Source organism: Varroa jacobsoni, unplaced genomic scaffold (genome assembly GCF_002532875.2).
Source record: "Varroa jacobsoni isolate VJ856 unplaced genomic scaffold, vjacob_1.0 scaffold_778, whole genome shotgun sequence".
Classification (NCBI taxonomy): domain Eukaryota; kingdom Metazoa; phylum Arthropoda; class Arachnida; order Mesostigmata; family Varroidae; genus Varroa; species Varroa jacobsoni.
In genome coordinates, this window is record NW_019213680.1 from 288466 (window position 1) to 310045 (window position 21580).

The 21580-nt window shown below is 40.0% G+C and overlaps 2 protein-coding genes and 1 long non-coding RNA gene across 3 annotated transcripts; 2 read left to right on the forward strand and 1 right to left on the reverse strand.

Annotated features, from left to right (window-relative positions):
• Positions 1–540: 540 nt before the first annotated feature.
• On the forward strand, positions 541–9414 carry LOC111263620 (nucleolysin TIAR). The gene has a single exon (XM_022838885.1). The coding sequence runs from the start codon at positions 3100–3102 to the stop codon at positions 4246–4248; it is 1149 nt and encodes a 382-aa protein (XP_022694620.1). The 5' UTR covers positions 541–3099; the 3' UTR covers positions 4249–9414.
• Positions 9415–12509: 3095 nt separating this feature from the next.
• On the forward strand, positions 12510–17257 carry LOC111263625 (uncharacterized). Its single transcript, XR_015312381.1, has 2 exons — positions 12510–13854; positions 17075–17257. It is a non-coding gene; the product is annotated as an uncharacterized LOC111263625 (long non-coding RNA).
• A 1895-nt stretch (positions 17258–19152) lies between these two features.
• On the reverse strand, positions 19153–21375 carry roh (reduction of Rh1). The gene is made up of 2 exons (XM_022838888.2): positions 20993–21375; positions 19153–19468 (listed from the first exon to the last, which is right to left on the reverse strand). Exons 1-2 carry the CDS (start codon positions 21214–21216, stop codon positions 19384–19386), a joined length of 309 nt encoding a protein of 102 aa, XP_022694623.1. The 5' UTR covers positions 21217–21375; the 3' UTR covers positions 19153–19383.
• Between the last annotated feature and the right edge of the window lie 205 nt (positions 21376–21580).

Genomic DNA, 21580 nt, shown 5'->3' on the forward strand with positions numbered 1-21580 from the left:
CGGTGTCACTACTAATTGGACACATACTCTGCGTTAGTTAATATATTTTCCTGTGATGGTTTAGTGGGTACCGTGTCTGCCTGTTAATCTTAGGGACACGTGATGGTATAAGTTCGAATTCGGGCGTAGAAACTTCGTTATGAGCTAGAAACTATCATTCTAATAGAATGCTTAACGACGGTGTCGGATGTAAAACTCGAAACATTTAGAGCTCATACAAGCCCGAACATACGTGGTTTACGGTATAGTGGGCGAGAGTCCTACAGTACCATATAAACACCTTAGCAGCAAACGTCAGTGTCTGTTTTGAATTTTCCCTTAACCTCTGCAAAAGATGATTTTTGTTGCGCAAGTGCGGAAGATGTTTACATTTTCAAGTTTGGGCGTACGATCTTATTCATCATCTCAGGATGACGTGATTCAATTTTATTTCAACAATGTAATTTATCGTAACGAGAGAAGACTGAAAAGATTATTTTTGTACTCTTTTTAGTCTGAGTTTTCAGCCAATTAACTTTTAGGAGACTAAAAACTCACCGTCGTAACGCAACCGAATTATGCTATTTAAACTTCCCGCGCCACCGAAACCCGTTTCGAAGCTGCCTAGTTAAATTCCGTTCCACATAGAAGGTTCAATTCGATAAGATCGCCGCAGTTCGCACCAAGATGAGACTATGCGCATCTTCATGATGTGGACGAAAACAAAAAACTGAAAATACCCGCATGGATTCATACGTTGTATAGAAATTTCGTAAACAATAAACGGTCGATTGTCGTATGCTGGGAGGGCGACACAAATACGATTAGTGACTAGCACGTTGTGTCAGCGTGGTCGATAAAGCCGAAGCTACTATCAACGCCACTTCGCCCATCGCTAGCGCCATAGTGTACAGGCCAGATTGAGCTTCTTTTATAAGATCGTGAGTGGTGGCTAGTGAGTGATCCCGTGCGGCGGTGTCAGCCTTGGCTCTGTTAGCGCTTCAGCTGCGTTTTTCGAACGACTAGCAGCGGGTCCATTTTGTGTGAGAGCGTCTGCTACTTGCGTTGCGACGGTGGTAGTGCCAGACCGGCGGGCTGACGATCAGCTCGAAAGTAGGCTCTCCTCTGCTGTTTTCGTGGCTGGCGATCCACGATCGTCATTGTTGTTCCTGTGTATGTAAGTGTCTGCTGTGTTTTTCGCTCGACCCACCATTGTCTGTCTGTATTGTCCGTCGTCGGTTCTCATCGCTCGTTGCCATTTGTCTGGTGTAGTGGTCGTTGTCTACCACATTGGCAGCCGCCGCCGCCGCCGCCGAGCGCTAGTTGAATACTACTAGATTTTGAGAGCCGATCTGACGAGCCGCCAGCCGTGCCTCTGGTGCCGACGACGACCGTACGGTTATGCTGCTGCTGCCGCTACAAGAATAAGTCTACTTATTACTTACTGGCTGGCTGGCTGGCTGACTGACCGATTGTTGCTGCTGCTACTGCGTGTGCAGTTGGCTTGAGTGGTTGTGGCTGGTAGTAGAAGCTGCTGCTACTACAGTTGCTGCGAATACCGTACAATCAACTGCAACAATTGTCTGTCCCAAAAAACGTTTGTCTGCCGCTACTGGCTCAGGTTCAGTCGACTCCAAAGCTCCTGTTACTGCTGTTCCAAGCGCCGTCGCCGTGTCGTCAGCGACGACATCCTCTGTGCTTGGTCCGATCCCGGCTGCCGGCCAGAAGATTCGCGGCGCTTTGTGGTGGGGATGCATGTGTTGTCTGTCGAAGCTCTATCCAGTGTGAGCCCGTCAATGTTACCGCTCGTGTGACCAAAAAGTCCAGGCGGCATCCACAACTCACATACATTTCGTCGTTCCCAAAACGAAACGATAGGAATAACCGGCTTACGAGTACCTACGACTAACCGACGACTTCCACCTACCTGTGCCTATAGCGTGAGTGTTTGCCCTGTCCAGCCCCCTCCCGCGTACGTTCCTATTCCTTCACATACAACTTCACGTGCAGCTGCCGGCAGCTAACCAACAAGTGCTGAAGCAAGCGGCACTGTGCGGGCGTGCATGAGTGCGTGCGTGTGCCTGTATGTCGATTGCTCAGCCTATTAAAGAAATCAGTGAGTGCGATTGTGACGACGACGATTGCTGCTGCTGTTGTTATTGCTGCTGCTATTGGAAGCGTTTCTCTTCTCGCTCCTGTATGTGTGTGCGTCTCGTTTCCGTAAAAGTTGTGTCGTGGCCCTTCGTCTAGCGGTGGCGTCCGGCTGTGGTCGTGCTTGTCGTCGCCGTATCAATTCCCCGCTGTTGCTGCTACTATTACTACAGAGCAGAGCGGTTGCTGCTGCTGCTGCTGCTGCTGCTGCCGCCGCCGCCGCCGCCGCTGCTGCTGCTGCTGCTGCTGTTACCCCGTACCATGTTGTGACTGCCTGGCTATTATACATACCTACTTCCAGTGTTTTGCTACTATGACCGCTGACGATTATTAAACATTGACTGGAGGACTCAGTGGCCAACAACAGTCGATAACATCAACGGGAACAACAACAACGACGACTGACATAACGCTACAGCAGCAGCTACAACGACTAACGACTACTACAAACTTCGACAACGCACTTCATAGTGCTCTTTTGTACCATTCGGCGGTTCTTGAGTTTACTGCATCGCACCATCGCCAGCTGGACAGAAAACAAAGCTGGTTAATTTTTACCAGCTCGCTTTCTACCGAAACCGACAGCATATCATTGTTTATGCAGGAAACGTTGGTACTACTTTATTTACCAACTGCCATCTACCTCTTGGTTCGCTTGTTTATCAGCGTGTACACCATTGTTGTGAACGTGGAAGTGCGTGACTTAGAGTGGCCGGTTACTTCCTAGAGCCTATCATTGGTGGCTGTTTGCGTGTTCTTCGGTGACATACTCACTGAAAGACACGAACCAGCGAGTAAATCGGATTGCAAGCTGCCAACCCAAAATATTGGCGAGTCTCACTCTTCGTTGCAACTCTGAGAAGTAGCCCAACGGTGTAGTGACAGTTTATTTACGTGCTGTCGCTGTTGGGTAGAAGTCCGTTCGTTATCTTTTCCTGCCAGAAATTGTCTACTGAGCCGGGAAAAGAGATGTCGCAAGCAGGCGGAGCGGCCGACGTGGACCAGCCGCGCACGCTGTACGTCGGCAACCTCGAATCGGGCGTCACGGATGAGCTCGTGGCAGCACTGTTTGGTCAAATCGGCCCTATTCAAGGCTGTAAGATTATCACAGAGTCCGGTGGCGATCCGTACGCTTTCGTCGAATTCGTCAATCATACGGACGCAAGCGCTGCACTGACTGCCATGAACCAGAGAATGTGTCTCGGCAAGGAGCTACGCGTCAACTGGGCTTCTTCCGCGGTCCAGCACAACCAGGCACATCATCGACAGGACACATCCAAACACCATCACATCTTCGTCGGTGATCTCTCGCCACAGGTAGAGACGCATGAACTTCGTGAGGCATTCGCGCCCTTCGGTGAAATCTCCGATTGTCGTGTTGTCAAGGATTCGGCCACACAAAAGTCGAAAGGCTACGGTTTTGTTTCGTTTATGAACAAAGAAGATGCCGAAAACGCAATTCAAATGATGAATGGTTCGTGGTTAGGCAGTCGCGCGATTCGCACAAACTGGGCTACTCGTAAGCCTATGCAGAAAGATGAAACTCTCGCACACGGCGGCCATGGTGGTCATCACAAAAATCTGAGTTATGACGAAGTCTATAATCAGTCATCGCCAACTAACTGTACCGTTTATTGCGGTGGATTAGGACCGGCTGCATCTTCGGAAGACGCTCTTCGTCAAGCATTTGAGGAGTTCGGAGAAATCATTGACATTCGTGTGTTCAAAGAGAAAGGTTACGCGTTCGTGAAGTTTGGTGCGAAGGAGTCAGCGTGCCGGGCTATCGTCGCTCGACACAACCAGGACCTAGGTGGTCAACCAGTTAAATGTAGCTGGGGAAAAGAGCAGGAACAGCCACCGCAACAACATTACCCTTACGGTGATCCCTACCAGATGAACTATTGGTATACGGGTTATGGACGCGTCGACGGGGGATATCATCCCCAGATGAATCAGATGGGCGGCGATTACATGAACCAGATGTATTCGCCAGCAGCGCCGTATGGCCAATACTATCAGCAATATCCGATGATGGGAATGCCGCAGGGAGGCCCATCCGGCGCAGGCCCAATGCCCATGCCCCCGTATCCACCCCAGCAGCAGTATCCTACTCAGTAAAGCTGTCGTCAGTAAACACCCTTCTCGGTCCGCTTAAGAGCGTATCATAAGAACGTCCCATCGCCCATCACCAACGTCGACAGGTGGATCAATCAGGGATGGCCGCAATGACATCTACAATGATTCAAGTGGGAACATGACGAAGCCGCGGTGGAGGCAACAAAGGCTATGAATCTATCATATACAATAAGGGTAAAGTGAGGTCGATGGTGTAGTTAGCTTCTTTAACCTTAGTTTATTCTCAACGGAAGCATACTACCCTTCGAGAAATGTAAGATGATATATGGAGTTCGATTAGAGTTAAAGGGCGGCTTTTGTCTGTAGTATTGGGAGCGAGAAGGATAGGGGAGGATTCGTAAGGTTGGTGCTGTGTGAGTGGGGCTAAACGGGTAAGGTTACAAGATGCTACGACACGATGCTAGAAGAAGAACAACGTTCTAGTTTCATAAAACGGCCAGACAGTTTGTGAAAGCTACGCAGCGATAAAGAGACTGAGAGCACGATGAGAACAAGCAATCAAAGAGTACGAGATAAATAGGAGATGTAACAGACAATATGGAACGATCAACAGGTGATGAGACAATGACTCGAAAAATGTTGAAGACTGATAAACAAAACATAACAATAATATAAAAAGGGGGCAGCTTCTTACGGTTCAAAATAATACTTCGGTAGGGGATGCCGGTGCGGAAATGTGCAAACATATAGGGAAGTTTTTTTCGGAGTGCTGGTTTGGCGCACGCTATCTCTATGACGTGGTCATAACAACGGATTTGTTCGATTCGTTCTTCTTGTATGTTTTACGTTGCTGACGGACGGTGACAATAAGGAATTCAAGCCAGAGGAAGAAAGTAAACGTAGTCCGTGTATATAAAAAGTCGATCTTGATCATTTTTCATTAATACTTTGAACAGCACAAAACAACGATTTTGGATCTGACGCTGCTTACGCGTCCTTTCATTCTGAAATAACGATAGAAAGCTTGTTCACTATAGTTAAGTTGCTAGAAACAAATAATGTGGTCGTTCCCGGGAATTTCCGGATTGCATGCACACCACCGATCGATGGTAACTATTAACAAACAGATAAAACGCAATGCAATATACCAACCAAGTCGTTTATGGATCAACGACTAGATTATTCCTGACATTGAGAGTAGTCACCGCTCAAGCACGAGTCGCTGCCCTCCTGGACAGGTCGACACATAAATACATCGATAGTGCAGGGATCTTGCGCATGTTGCTATTGGAGAGCCCCTTGGCAGGGATCAAGATAGGACGGAAGGAAAATAACATGTGTGCCTAAGAGTAACGTACTCGATTCAGGTTCGTACTTGATTCGTAAGAAAAACGCATTGCTACCAGAGTATAACATTCGAAAACTGCAGCAGTTTCGTAAGTCATAATTATGCATAGGATAACTTGTGGAAATGCATTGCTAATAATTAGTCAATGTTCTTTTCGAAATACACTGCTCGATGCGATATAATATCAAGTTTATGATGAAGTTAACGCGCGGTTGTGCGTAGATGTTTTGTAGCGACGAGGATTTCAGAGCATACAAGGAACACTGCTAATCGTAATAGTATGATAGAATTTACAAGTCGCCAATAGAATCTGTTTGATCGATGGTAGTAGAAGTATAAGGTTGATATTGTCTCTCGTGGATGTCAGCGACAACATCAATACCCGAGCATAAGAGGAAAACGAAAGAAGTGTCAATAGATCCAGCGGGGTGCAAGAAGGCTTACAAAATGTACCCGCTTCATGAGAATGTTGTTTAAAGGAACATCGATTAATTGATGGCTTGCTTGGTGCGGTATGGTATGGCCATAATAGACGTCCGGAGCATGCTGTGCGTGCCACCTTACCGCTTGAATATCGTAATGATGATGACCATTATATATGAAATAATAATAATTATTATGCATAACACAGTAATATAGATGATCTAAAATGCTACTCTGTCACCGAACAATGGGCTACGCATCTATGATCAGAAATGGTGTTTGTTATTTGAGAAAAAAAGAATTTTGTTAGAAATAATGATGTTGAGCGATATAGTTAGTTCGATAGTAGCTTGAAAATACGATGCATAATGGGATAAGAGTAAGTGAAGTTGATGGAATGTGAAAGTTAATTGCCACATTGACAATGCTGTATCAATATTACTGACAATGGAACAGTACTATTGCGAGCGAGCAGAAGGTGACATGTAGTGAACTACGTTGATTGTATTCGAGAAGGTGAAAATATTAAGGGAATAATAAGGGAAAAATATCAAGTGACGATCAAATAAGCCCCAAATGGGTAAGTTCAAGTTGGTATATGATTTGCACGCGAAAGTGCTATCGGCTATACGCTCAACAACACAGCAGTAACAAAAACAGTCCTAGAAACGCAGAGATAACAACAATAACATGAGCGACGAAGCAGGAGAAGTGATTTCGCCCGAGTCACTTCTAGCTGTGTCGTTGTAGTGACGTTAGATCCACGATGTGATACCTTCATACGGGGCGAGGTTAAGTAGTCCAAAATTCAGGAGGAGAGGTTTTTAGACGAACGCAGACATACCTAGGTATGGATGGAGCAAAACAATCGAACGTTGAAGAACAACAATATAATGCTGACAACAACTCACCATGCAGTTTCTATGCGCGAAAATCAGCTTGACAGCTCGACGAACAAGCAAACTATAAAAAGCGGGTGGCATTTTGGAATTATCAAGAGTGTACACTGTAGTAAATATATATAAACGTAAGTAACAGATATGTATCAATACCATATATGGTACAACACAGTAAAAAAAAATTATAGGGAATACGAGTCAAGTGTAATAAAGCCAGTGGAAAGCTAGGAGTATGCTGATAAGTGAGCGGAAACTGCACATATAGGTATTGCATCAAGAGAACTATAACCGAAAACATGTTAAGCAGCAGTGGGTAGTGCGGAGAGTAACTGGAATGAGGCGGATATTAATACAGCTATATTTATGAAACGTCGACTATTACTATTACTATCGAAATTAGCGACGATGGTGACTAAATGCCGACAATGGTGTTGAAAATAAAGCGTACTTTAAGACGCTTTAAAATTAGCAAAAGAGAGAAATGAAGTATATTTTCTAAGTACATGAAGCAAACATGCCGTGTAGACAATAACGACAATTATAAAATGAAAATTAGATATTAACCTTTAAAGCAAATCCTCTGATGCAGATCTAAAGTAACACCACCGGGAAACTATTTTCCATGATTTCGTGACAGTTGACAGATAACGGTTACGGTAGAGACTATAGAATGGTTAGTAACAATTCACTGGGCCGATACCACAGAAGACTGGATAAGTGCTTCAAGTTTGCAGTCGATGGTGAAACTGCGAGTACGCAGTGAGTAGATCCATCTTATCGCTTCTTCTAGACAACGTTAATCATGCCAGCATAATCCTTTCGCATATTATTCGGACGTGCGACTTACAAGGGGTGAAGTGAACTCTCTAAAGATGTCTGATTTCAAGTTGATACAGCTGACGCAGCGCGACAAGCAGGAACCAGCAGAAAAGTTAGCCAACAACGACGTGTGCGGTCTTTAACTCTGAGAGGAAACCGGTAACTGGAACGATACTAGATAACCACATGGTAGGCATAAGTCTGTGGAAGTATAGAATGAAAATTTCTAGGAGAAAGTAAGGGTCCTGAAACGAAAATTCGAGGCCTCACTGAGTGAACGAACGACTGACTACAAGTCTTTTTCACCTTCTATTCTATATCAAAACGATTATTTTCATGTCTGAGGCTAGAAAATAAGGGGGTCTAGTGCGAATAGCGGTGTCAGGGTGTCTCAGATAAATGCTATCTCGAGTTCGTTGCAGGGACCATCGTATTAGGATGAAATAAGCACGAGGATAGGTTAAAATTGAAATACGTTTACGCATGCGTTTACACAGAAGGACGAACACAAAACTAATGTATGACGGAGGAGAGACAATCGGTGACCAGCAAAAAGTAGTCAGAACTGGCGCGAAAGACAACTTGTTGGCCGCCCTTCCGCGGGAACGAAGTGTGACAGAAGCAAATGATAAAATGATAACACAAAGCATGAAAAAATGATACAATAAACAGAAAAAGGACTATAAGGAAGATATGGAAAAATTGGAGATGCGATAATGATATAGTAGTAGCCAGAAGGGTGAGAAAAGTATGGGTGAGAGAAACTTGTTGATATAAAGAGAATGCGAGAAGCAAGCTACAATAAAATATGAGAAAATGTAGGGGTTGACAGACGACAACCACTGCAAATGATGTATTTATACAAAAAAGGCAAACTAATTCTGTTTTCATTTAACTAATAGTATGCCGGAATGTGACAAGGCAGCATCAGATTAATCAGTATAAGCAAAACACCAATTCTGAACAAAAGAGTTTAATATGAAAGTTCAATATATAACATATCTTTTTCGATATTCTCTAATCATGCTTTCCTATTTTGACATCGCGAAACTTAGCCAAATGAATATCTACTGAAAAAAAAGCCTTTATAGATTAACAATATACAATAACATTTCTAGAGTGTACGTCAGTGCAAATTATTCTAACATTTAGGACCTGTAGGTTACTTAAATAAGCACACTCAGGCTTTTTTTTCCATAATTCATTGAGATAAGCCGGCCTCGGACATCAAGGAAGCCTATTTGTAAGACGTCTGCAGCTTTCAATGGACTATATTGGTGTGTTTTAAGTTATGTCGGCACCCAGAAATATTTCAGATAGTGTAAGGAGTCTGTACTTCTGGCCCCATCGCCGACGGAGAATAGAAGGCAGGATTGTACGTCCCGGGTAGTTTGATAAACTTGTTCTGATTTGTGGGCAAACACTCTATGGCCTAATTGGCAACAAAGCAGGTCGACCCTGAATTCCTAACTGGAGAAACTAGAAGAAAAAATACACGGTGTCACGTTCTAGCATACGTCCATGGCTGTCACGCACACCTTACAATTTTAACTCTAGTAAATTTTTTAACATTACATTTTTACAATCATTAAATAGTTATAACATATTCATGATCTGAGTAACATGGCAGAAAGACCGTGGATACTTTTTGGTACGTTTTTGGTGCAATTTTCATATTGGGTTCTCTATTTCTTAATAAAACGAACAACAATTTAATGATGGTTTACGTGTAATGCTGAACCTCTTATAAGAAGTTCTTATAAGATTTACATATAGATTTGCAAAAATTGTTAGACTTTTTACACGAAGCCTATATTTATAATACTCAGATTTTTACGTTGAAGATGGTTATACATTAAGAGTTTGTACCACTTAGCAATCCTTATATTCCAAAACAGGGTTTCCTTTATACTATAAATGATGCGATGCAGCTATTAATGACTAAAGGAAAATTTTTGCTCATCTTGACAGTACTCATTTCCTGCAGTTCTTTTGTTATTAAGTTAAACAGATCAGTGACTGACATATATTTTTGCATGTGGAGATTATATCGATTTACTGCTCCGGTAACTTGAGCTTTTAACAATGCTTAGATCGAGTCACAGAAGAATAAATTATTTGCCAAATGTCGATTGATGTTGGTCGATGACTGACTAAACATATTAGAGCTAGATGGATTACTTTACGCGAAAGTGTGCAGTAAGAGAAGAGGGTGAGTTTTTTTTATTTCCTAGGCCGGCGAAGTGAAAATATTTTATTCTGATCTGAATCACGATGCTTAATTAGTTAATTCAACTGCGCCTGCGAGCGAATTCGTTAAGAGTTATTTAGATTGGGACGACCGTGTCGGAAAGTGATCTAATATGTAGATTTTATATTCGGTATCGCTTCCATTCCTTGTTTCATGAATCCGCGTGTCAACCACGCACTTTACGAAGAAAATATAAAGGTTATAAAGAAAATTCTTTTGTTTCACCTTCTAGCTTAATACTCGATAGACCTGCAGCCTTCGCCCCGCACCTGTTTTGTCCTTGATTTAACTCATTTGTATCGCTGTTGTCTCAGTTCAATTTCTATACCTTAACGGTTATCCGGTTAAAATTATCTTTAAATCCTGCAGCACCAGCTTCGTTATACAATTACAGTTATGCCATTACAGTGATTCATTTTTATACTTCAGTCAATCTATTATTTTTCTTCAGAAACTCTGTTAGCCGGTGCAGTTATTTCATTACCCTGTTCTAATGACTGGCAGTCTAAATTATAGAACGTCCGTTACAATTTACAGTGATTCCATTATCATGTTAAAATATTTCAATAATCGATTATTATGTGTCAAGTATCCCGTATATCCATTGCCGTTAATCGGTTACCATCGTCCTGTTCTAGCATTTAACACGTTCCAAGAATATCAGCAAAAATCACCATTCTGCGACTAAACAGCAACGTGTGAAAAATCGCATTGTGCCCACTTTGTAGACTCAATAAAGGCAAATAACTGTCGGATATAAACCTTTGAGAAATTCGCAGCGATTGTCAAATGAATCTTTGAATGCGATCAGCTTACCCGAATTACCCACTATGAGAAAAAGATACTATCTTCACATTTATTCATTTGAAAAATTTTAACAAAGGTGAATCATAGTTCATTGATTCCCAACTATTAAAGCAAAAATCACCATTCTACCACTAAATCGTAAGATAGTGCTACAACGAATGGCCCATGCAATAATGTTTCCGACAGTCAACTTTAATTTAGTCGTTTTTGATCTTTTCACTCTTAAGGGCTGTCAAGTAAATTGCTAAAAATAATCATCTTACTCTTTACGGGAAAAACTCCACTCCGAAAAAATATTTATTCAATTAACATCATATTATGCATAGTTTTCCCCAGACTAAAACTCTAGCGGCTTCCTAAGAATCTGCCCAATCTGACGGATTTACGGGGTCGATTTGAACATATTAATTAGTCTGGAAGCATAAACTTTTAGTAGTAAACTGGATGAATCCGTCGTGAATTAGTTTATATAATCTGATTCAATCACTTAGATTAAAAAAAACTATAAAACGAGTACACAACAACATTTGAATCGTTGCAATTACCACCTATTACCTAACCCACTACCCCTCAGCAGTCATTTTGTCAAGTTGTTCTAGTGTGTACGCCAGAGAGCTCAGCCAGCTCTAATCTCGCGTTAAATATCGCTTTTTGGTGCATTGTATAATATGAGTACGTAATTTTTCAGTGTTGACTGATTGACTCTCTTTCAGCAACTCGGGTGAACAAAGTCGGTCCAGCCAACTTCTGAGGCAAATACATGTGTCGAGGTTGGTTTCAATCGACTTTTAATAGGCTTCGCGATTGAAGCAGTCGTCTAATTCATTGATTTTATCTCTAAATAAGTAAGATAAATAAGAAGAATATATATGTATGTATATATAAATCTCCGAGCAGCAAAACTGACATTATCGTCGAAATTGAAATAATATATTTTACCCGTAGCTGAAAATATTTTTTATCACTGTGTAAAATCTAAGTATAGAAAAAAATTGATCTATATTAGTTTTGTAGTCAAAATTACCGCTTGATACTGGTCCCGGCGATGATCGACTCAAATTCGTTTTTAAAATCAGCTAACTGACACCAAACCTTACCTCTCTTGTTACACTGCAAGATTTCTTCTAAACCTTTTAGTTAGAATGAATGTCGTAACAAATACGACGTAACTGAGCAATTTCACAATATACAAGGGCATATGTTACAATACCAGGGTAATGCAAATAAATAAATAACATGCAACATGTAGTATACTTTAATGATTATGAGCTCTCTGAGGAAACGTCAACCGGTTGATATGTGACACGTTCTTGCGGCAAAGATCAAAGAGGTAAGAGTGTACCATGAACGTCCCAAATCAGACGTAATTCTCGTGTGTGGTGTTTGTTTACACATTAGTAAAGACAAAAACCTTTCTGATCATTTTAGAGCTGTGCTCGGTTCAATCGTAGAAGTCCATAGGACTGGATGATGGGACAGCGATCATTGATCGCTGTAGTTGATCAGGTGTAAAGAGGAAAAGAGCGAAAACGTGTGAGTCAGAGGGAACTATGGAAAAGGAAACGAAAAAGTGACAAAGGTCTCTAGACGTTATTCTAGCAGAGCGGCCATTTTTTCGTTCAATACTGTAGGTATTGTGTACTTCCAACAATGATACTTTACGTCTTCTGTCTACATGGGCCAATAGAAGTGCCTCTAGGTACATTCATTGGCGCGTATCGTGCTTGTGAATGGTATATTATTACGAACACTTATTTATTTTTTTATTATATGGAATGCATTCCAGCGGTATTTCTTTCTCTGTTTATAATCTAGACATTCATCCACTTAACAGATATTCCAGAGTGCCGCCATCCTGATCTAACGTGCAGTTAACGTGTCTATTATACAATTATACAATACTATGGAAAAACAACGAAGGCTTCTACATCTCTAGCAATATCCAACGGCACGAAGATTTTTTCCTTATGCTGTGCATCAAATCCAAAGAGCATACACAGCTTCCAAATGTGATGAAGTCGGACAAATGACTGCCAAGTATTATTCTTGCATGGAGAGCGGAGAAGTTACTCATGTGTGCGCGGTAATGTTTCTAAGCGTTTTCGGCATCCCGAATGTCCACTAAAACGGATGATGAAACATTTTTATTTTAAAAATATTTTGCCAAGAGAGAACCGAGGTGGCAATCGACGATCTAATTCGGTGCGCACCAGCCGTAATTTGATTTAGCAGTCCTCGTGAACTCCCGGCTTTCAGCTAACATAACGCTAGTGAAAAATCACACTGTCCAGTGCATTTGTCGTAGCAGTTAAACACAGAGCAACTCTGGATGTTGTCTAACGATCACCGCCTGGCTGTACACCTATGAATGGAAGAGTTCTTATTCTAAAAGCGTATCAGTATATGTTACAGCATTGCCCTTTGTGTTCCAACGCAAGACATTTTTTCTCGATGTCTCAGGATCATCAAACCAGTCTAACACGTAACGTGCGATACCCTTATGTTATAACTGAGATCACAACTGCGCGTACATAAGAATCGTGCGACTGCGTTTCGTGAAAAAATCATCAAGATTCCAAAGGGCTTCAAAATTGCCACTTTTAGTTGTTAGAAAAGTGTTAAAAAAGCTTTCGTCAAGAAAGCTTAAATCCTTAATAAACAGGTTGCTTATCAAGGCTGATAATTGTACTGTTACGGTCTGAGAACTACTGTGGGAAACTCTAAAGCGCACTTGGCTAGAAACAACGTATTTTTCTATGTGTAGAGTCATAAATTCCAAAAGGACTTAAGCATTGTTGCGTCAGTTGTGTTTTAGCAACGCTATGACACAGACCTTGAAAACGTTAATGTTGTACGGCGTTGTATATGACGTATATCCTGGTTAAAAGAAGAATTCAACAATGCTCTTCATAGTCTTATTTTGGTTGAGAAATCACGCACCTGAACAGATACAAAAGATGCAGCTGATCTTTTCGACTGTTGGCCACTCTTTCCTACCGTTAAATCGTGTGCTCCGATATACTGAGAGACACGTTGAAAGATGTACAACTGTAATCGTCCCCGAAGAATACAATGAAATTTCTAGACACAATTCTACAGAGGTGAAACTGAGCTATTCTGCAAAAAATGTATCATTTTAACGAAACGGTAATACAGTTTCTAAAAGCGTCAGCGGCGTGGCACTTTAAATAGAAAGCAAATAAGTCATCACTAAACGCGGCGATGCCAGCCTTGTGGTGCAAGGAGGTGACAGCTAAACCGCGAGCTTCGACACCTTCAGAGTGCCTAAAGCTGAAACAAAAGAGGTCTTTTTCATTTTCAATTTCGGAAAATTCTCTGCCTTTTTTGTTAATTAAAACTGGCGAAAGTTAGAGATGTACAGCGACTGCTGGCAAAGCGTGGAGTCAATAGAAGCCCTTAGCTACTACTACAAACTTTCGCATAAATTAATTGTCAGCAGCGTTAAAGATGGCGACATCTATGGTGACACTTGCATGCAGGCTGATCACGCGTCTTAGGCCATTACCCCGTAATATGTAATAAGAATTACAACAATATACATATGTTTCATTTAATGTAGTGATGCCGTTTTTGCCACGCCACTAAAGTTTGAAGATTTTGTTTTTTTTTTGTGATAGTAAATATTTACCTACATTTGTATGCCATTTTGCTATTTTCCGCTGATAATGAATTAGGAGTTTTTCTCCCATCTGATGTGAAAAGGGCTATCTGATGTGCCTCGGAAAAAAATAGTAGTTTATTTTGTTATGCAGTAGCCGTTCTCGTAGGTTTTTGAGTACCCAGCAGTTAGGCTGTTATAAGCCATAAAAAAATAACTCTTGTGTTTTCACCAACCACTCGTATGTGAATCAGTTAAACTCGACTGAGTTAAAAGATTAAATATTATATACTGCACTTCTTTTTTCTAACATACATAGGTACTGTAGACCAAAGCAACTAATTTGCAAGGGGTTGCACAAGTTCTTATAGTGGAATAATGTCCAGGTCCGCCAAAACGGCTGCCATTGCAGAGAAAAAGTACAACAAAAAAATGATTGAAATTGTGGTTTCGGATAAGTATATGACAGCTAGGGTATAGATGTTCTGAGAATCATCAAGAGCCCTAGACTTTAATTTTGCATGAACATTTATATATGAAAATTTTGACGCAAAGTAATGACGCCGCATTTATTCACTAAAAAAAAAAAAAGTCTAAACAATTGTTTCGACTTTAAACGAAAATTTGTACATGCAAAACCGATTCTCTGCGTAGGTTCGTAATCGGTTATGAAAGCTAGTTTTGGCCCCATATAACCTACATTCGAGACATACAACCTAGATATAACAAGACACACGGCTCAATCGTAAACGACAACTAGCTACCGACTGCTCATTTTCACCCAGGCGACCGAGTCCATTGCCTTTCGGGATGCACACGGTGCGACATCAATCGAATATTCGCTAGCAGTAGGTCTATAATAGACACTTATTATGTTGTCTTGTTGGGCAGTTCAGTAGCTTTGTTATCTGGGAAGAAACTTCGGAGGATGAAGATGAAAGTCCGCTGATTCTAGCATAATTATAAATCTTACAGCTATATTTCGTCAATTCCAAATTGAAACAACTATTTAATTCAGAATCTTGCTCTGAGAATGGGGGTTGTGTAAGTTCTGCACTACCTAAATAGTAACAGACTTTTTTTGCAAATAGTTGCATGTAAGCTCCCTTTTGGCTACAGTATGGTGTTTTAGCATGTTGAAGACATCCATGCCTTCCCATTTTTCGAATTTTTGTTTAAACTCACGCTTCAAATTTTTTATTCCGTTCCGAAAAGTAAAGAAAATCGAGATTCAGTAACACGTTTTTCATTTCGACTTTCGATACATTACACGGAAAGTCAGAGATAAATATAAAGATAATCATACACGTGTGCTAGAAAGCTTGCTTTGGTGCATCTTCACTTTACAGCTCTCGACACCATCTGCGTTAAAAAATATTTGATATTGGTATTATATTAAATTACAATCCGGTGTGTAATGTAGATTCAGTACTCACAGTAAACCTCCTGTAAAATTACGAGTGTCGTATGAATTCTGATCTAACCGGAAAACATAATATTTACTTTAAAATTGCTTTAGTGAACAAATAGAGAAAAAATAGTTCAATTTTACTATCCCCATTATCAGGTTGCAACGAAGAGCACCACGGTACATATTATGCTTTGTATTTGTACAGGTAACTCCTTTTGTATAGAATCCTTTTCTTTTTGTTGGATAGCAAGTGTAACTTACACAGTTTAACTTTATAAACCACTCGTGCTTTTAGTCTTGAAGAATGTAATAAAGTTAAATCGAGATACCCTAATATTGTAGCTGAGATGCCATGGTGTCCCGCGGCTATTTCTGTTGGGCAAAATTAAATACAGCGTATTGTGGAATCTATTTCCTATTGGTGTTAAGAAACAAAACGCGTTATTAAAAAAAGTCGTTTTAAGCAGTATTTGTTAGATGCACTCAATAATATTCTCTATATTATTACGCGCAGCGGTTTTCTGCAGACTAACAGCAACGAACCTAATATGCGCTGTTCTGATCATAAGTCGGAAAGCGGATCATGCTGAGCGATAAATATGCCTGCAATTGTAGCTCGAATAAATACGACTTATAATCTCGTGTGTAAATCAAATAAACAACTATATTACTAAAGCCTCTAGTTCACGATTGGCTCTCAGATGTATAAAATCGCTCTGATTATAAACCCAGCAGGGGGGCCCGTTTCGGGTCCCCGCATGGCTCAGCTTATTCTAAGCCCCTGTCAAAACTCGCGTAGCGCAAGATTAAATGGCGGAATGTTAGGCCTGATGTAAAGCACCATGTGCCATGTGCTTTTTTGCACCCGTTGTCAAGTGTCCGGGCAATTATACCGATGAAATAGAAACACACGATGCTTGCTTTCTTTATATACAAAAGGACGTGCGGAACCTGTTTACAGTTATATCTGCCGCCACTACCATAAAAATGTTGTTTCAGCAATACAAATATAATTATGCTATATGTTAGTAATTGCTTTTTTATACTAGTAGATGCATCGTTCTTGCACACAGTAATACGCAATCGATTCAGTTATATCTCATTTATTTCATTCATTATGCTTATCGGCAATCTAATGTCAATAACTATGTTCTGTCAGTTTTGTTATAATTAGTTTAGGCATAATCATTGCTCTTTGGAACATTGTAATGAACGATAATAATAATCATAATAATAATAAAGACTACGACATTATTCAATCTGAATGTAACTAATTGACTTTATTTCACAGAAGCACGACAGCGGAGTTCGTCTCGACTTGTTTGGGATCAGCGAAGTCACATTGCGTTGACTACAGTCTTCGCACGTATTGGGATAAAAGAAATGCTTAACGCTGATTCGTGCAATTTTCATTAAACTTTTATGAAGCAAAAAATCTTTTTTAGTCATTTTTTTTAAGCTCTATGTGGGGCTTGTAGCAGTCCATGTTTTCTTGGCACTTTTCGCGCCTAATTACCCCAGTGATGTCGTGTGGCCCACCCAATTTAAATAATTTTATTAGATTTTGTGCTGGCAAAAAGAGCAAAAAATGGTATTGATTGAATGCAAACATTATTAAGCAGCATGTTTCTCAAATGTCAACTACTTAGCATACATAATTTGAAATAGAAAATTAAACTTGGAAAAAAATTGATTATAAAAAACGTTTCCATGACAGTAGCGAATACAAAAAATATTCACTTGAGCAAATCACAGCCTTAGCCAGAATTGTCTTCATTTTCGGCTGGTTTAAAAATTGTTGATTTGAGCTACTTAATACAAAGCACTAAATAAAGATTCTGCTTTCTAATGTTTAGACCCTTTTCTGTGGCCGAATCTTTATCGTGAAAGCGGACCCGTCCTGCAGAACCTTCTCTGTGTAAAACATTGCTTTGAATTGAAATTGCCAGTGGGAATGGCAGTGATATCATCCGGACCGTCAGATGAAATCTTGCGAATAAGTTGTGTAGGAAACCATAGGGCAATGACATCCTTTCATAGAATTCTAAAAAAATTCAGCACACCAAGACCTATTAACAACCGTCCATTTACTTCTCACAATTTTAAAGCCGATCGATAATGTTAACGTATGATTTTGACTCGGCTTCAGCGGTTATGTATACACTATTCATTCGCAAGACGGTCTTTCGGAGTTCTTACATTTAGACCATTTGTATTTGCTTCTTATTCTAGTATTTCTAAGTATCTCAACCACAATAAGCACGACATGCATATACACACGATACATTTTTTCTCTACCCTAATTTGTAATTTTTCGGAGTGGACTCTGTGTAACAACGTATGGCGACCAAAATCTTTAAAGAAATCTCAAATTTTTGAAAATAATTTCAGAATATAGAAAGAACTCCGAAGTCTAAAACACGAACTACGATGATTTTTGCGAGTACACAAGCCTTCGGTCCCCAAAGACCTAAAGTAAAATTCAGGCGTATGGCACTACCCTATTTTGCTAGGATGAGCCGAACTTTACATCAAAAGGCAGCAGGTTTGTTAATTCATTTGTTCACTTACACTTCTATTTTTCCATCTGATAGTATCAAATAACCCTCCTATGGATTTCATTTTTAGAATTAATTTTAGAGGAGACATCGTTAGAACATGGGTACGTCACGCAGGCGCAGCTGGGTAGAAGATCAGGAGTACAATTTTTTTTCAACGCCAGTATTTGATTTGCGAGTTTAAGATGCTACATGAACCTAAATGAGGACATGCCCTTGACGTCCAGGGGTCCAACACCATAATTTTGCTATTTATAAATTCAGGCACAAAGAGAATTGGTGTCAGATATTTGTCGATATAGCTGTACAGCACAAACAAATACAGCTTATTAAATTGCCAACAAGGCTTTCCAGTAATAATAGTGCATCAGCTTTTTTTCCTACCTCTTGTCGTACATATGAGACATAACAATGAATTTATTTATGGACTTAGCCAAGGGTACTTAAAGCATATTTTGTTTTCCAGACGAGGTAGCTGGTGCTTTTTTTATAAAGAATTAAATTTGAAAAATTATTTTTCTAATTTATAAGGGAATCTAAAGATTACAGAAGGAGTTAAACCCCAAAATAAACTGTTTTCATATCACGTTTATAGACCATAAGTACGAGACTTACTTTTAGCAAATTAAAGATATTAACACACACAAATATATATGTATATATACATTACTGAATTATACATAATTCAGTAATATAATGAATTAATAACTCGTTCATCAATTACCTCTGTTCTTCTGTATAATTACAAACTGGGAGTCTGAAAATACAAAATCGTATATTTCTCAGTTCACGTCATGAAATACACACAGCACTGGTTAAACACGATTCCACTTCATTTATATATTTCGTTGGCTAGAATACAGATACATTTCTTCTCTTATATAGTTTTTGTTAACGCTAAAATGATAATTCGATAGATTTTTCATATTGTAGGCCGTGCCTTGCCAATCAGATTTATAAGTATTGATCCGTACCAAATCCAAATATTAGATTAAATTGCTATGATAGCTAGGTGTAATTGCTGATTTTTGCCGGCTCTTCATTAGTGATGATGTTCAGCATGTTCAGCAGCTTCCTTCTCCCTCCTTGCCATCCAGGCCTTGTAGCTTGCAGGCGAACAAGCTAACCTGAAGTTCAAAAAAGAAACGAAAAAAGGTCACGTACCTTTTATCTTCGTGAATAAATGAAAACGATGAAAGACAACACTTCGCAAAAAAATTCAGTCAATTTGTTTGTTTCGGCACTGTTTTGACCTGCTAATGTGTTTATTAATAGAGCGACACCCCGAATTAGAACCATTTTTTATTAAAAATTTTAGAATTAAAAATTTTGCGGCTTTAGGAAGAGGTATACGGTTTGCCAGAAAAACCTCGCTAAAACGTTGAAAAAAATTAATTCTATAATCTTGCGTAATTAGTTAAATGTGTTTCAAGAGCTGTGCTGGTTATTTGATTGTTTTAGTAGGTTCGAAAATGTTCTTGACTCTCTAAAATATGGCATTTATATTGACTTTCCGTTCACGTGCAATAACAGCATTAGAATTGAATAAATATGATCGCATACCAACGCAGTCGATAGTATCTCTTGTATGTTTTTTGTTTGTTTGGTTACAATTGAAACAGAACGGTTATTCCTTCTACCGTGTCACCTTCACCTCCAAAGACAATTCTTCACTAAACAATATATGTACTATGATGATAGTGTAACAAACGAGCATCAGAATTAATTATTTTATGTCGAGGCGAAGAAAAAAGTTTTTTTTTATTTGCAAACTTTTAGTAAATTTTATGGCGTTAAGTTGATTTTATCGTGAAATAATCACACGTCTCTGTGATGGCTATGACCGCGGCAAAACTGGAATCATAAGCTAGCTTTGGAAATGTCACGTGTTCGAATTTTCACATCTGGGCAAAAGCCTTTCTACGGAGATATTTTTGACAAAGGAAGACTCTATAATGATAAAACTTTAATGAAGACCATGCTAACAAGGTTAGAGGGTCACACATTTGCCGAGTACGTAGCTGCAACCAACGGCTTTTGAAACCAAGAGATACGCGATCTTGTGATGTATTGCGGTCTTTAACGCATATATATATATATGAAGTATATTTGTCGGAGTTGCACAACTTTTGTTAAAGTCGTAGAGTAATGTTACTTTTCTAATATCGTGATTATGCATATCTGTCAATAACTTTATAATTATTATTACCATACTAATTATAAATTGTGAGGTTCGAAGAAGCAGACTTTTCTGTGCACTGTGAAGAAATCGGTTTAGAAACCAGTTAACCGATAGCAAGAAAATAATAGTAATGATAGTAAAAGACTTAATTGACAAATCAGTAAACGTAGTAGCGCAGCTCACATGCCCTGCAAAACCTGATGCTAGAACCAGAGTCTCATGGATATATTTCGACTAATTCACTTTTGCGCATCTTCATCGATATACGCGTAGAAAAACCGGTTGAAATCAAACCTAGCATTTATGAGTACCTCAATGCAATGGATTTACCTCACCTTCTATCTAGTACCAAACCATCAAGTCTACGGGGAATATTTGCCCCCAGCGAACTTAAAGCATCACTACATTATTCATTAGTTGGCTAGAACAAGCTGGCGAAGTTTGTATTTGCTCGTGTAGGCAGACGTACCTTTGAATCCTCCAGTAGACGTACACGCTGGCCAAGTACCCCAATATGAAATATCGGAAGAACCATATGTTGTCGTAATGGAATTTATACGGGAATTGGGAGATCTTAGCCGTCCACGTATAGGGGTACACCATCCGACGGCTGTTTCCGGAAGAAGTTGAGGCTTGGCGCCCCGCTTGAAGTACCAGTGCCCTGGTCACGATGGCGCGGGCCCCCTGGAACATTGTTTCCGGTGTATTCGCTGCGAACTTGCACTTTGTAAACGCAGCAAATAACTTTCCGATATACAAAAATCAACCAACTGACAGCGGCTTTGCGGAAGGTCACTTTCGAAGCACAGTGCTAGCAGACCACAACGGCACCATAAACCATACAAGCATGAGTGCGGTGTGTTGAAACCCACTTAAATGACGGAGAGCAAAAAAGTGCAAAACTAAAGTTGTCTGGGGTGATGTGTCAGCACAATATTTAAGGTATAAAAACTTCAAATCACAATTTACGGAGCACTTCAGGCTACTCAAGATGAGCTATTATTGAAAGATGGCGTTAACGTCTCATGGAATTAGCCTCTAAAAAGTTATGATCATA

Coding starts and splice junctions, on each gene's coding strand:
- LOC111263620 (XM_022838885.1), top strand. CDS start 3,100: ATGTCGCAAGCAGGCGGAGCGGCCGACGTGGACCAGCCGCGCACGCTG.
- roh (XM_022838888.2), bottom strand. CDS start 21,216: ATGTTCCAGGGGGCCCGCGCCATCGTGACCAGGGCACTGGTACTTCAA. Junction 19,469..20,992: donor GTCTACTGGAGGATTCAAAG/GTACGTCTGCCT, acceptor TTTGAACTTCAG/GTTAGCTTGTTCGCCTGCAA.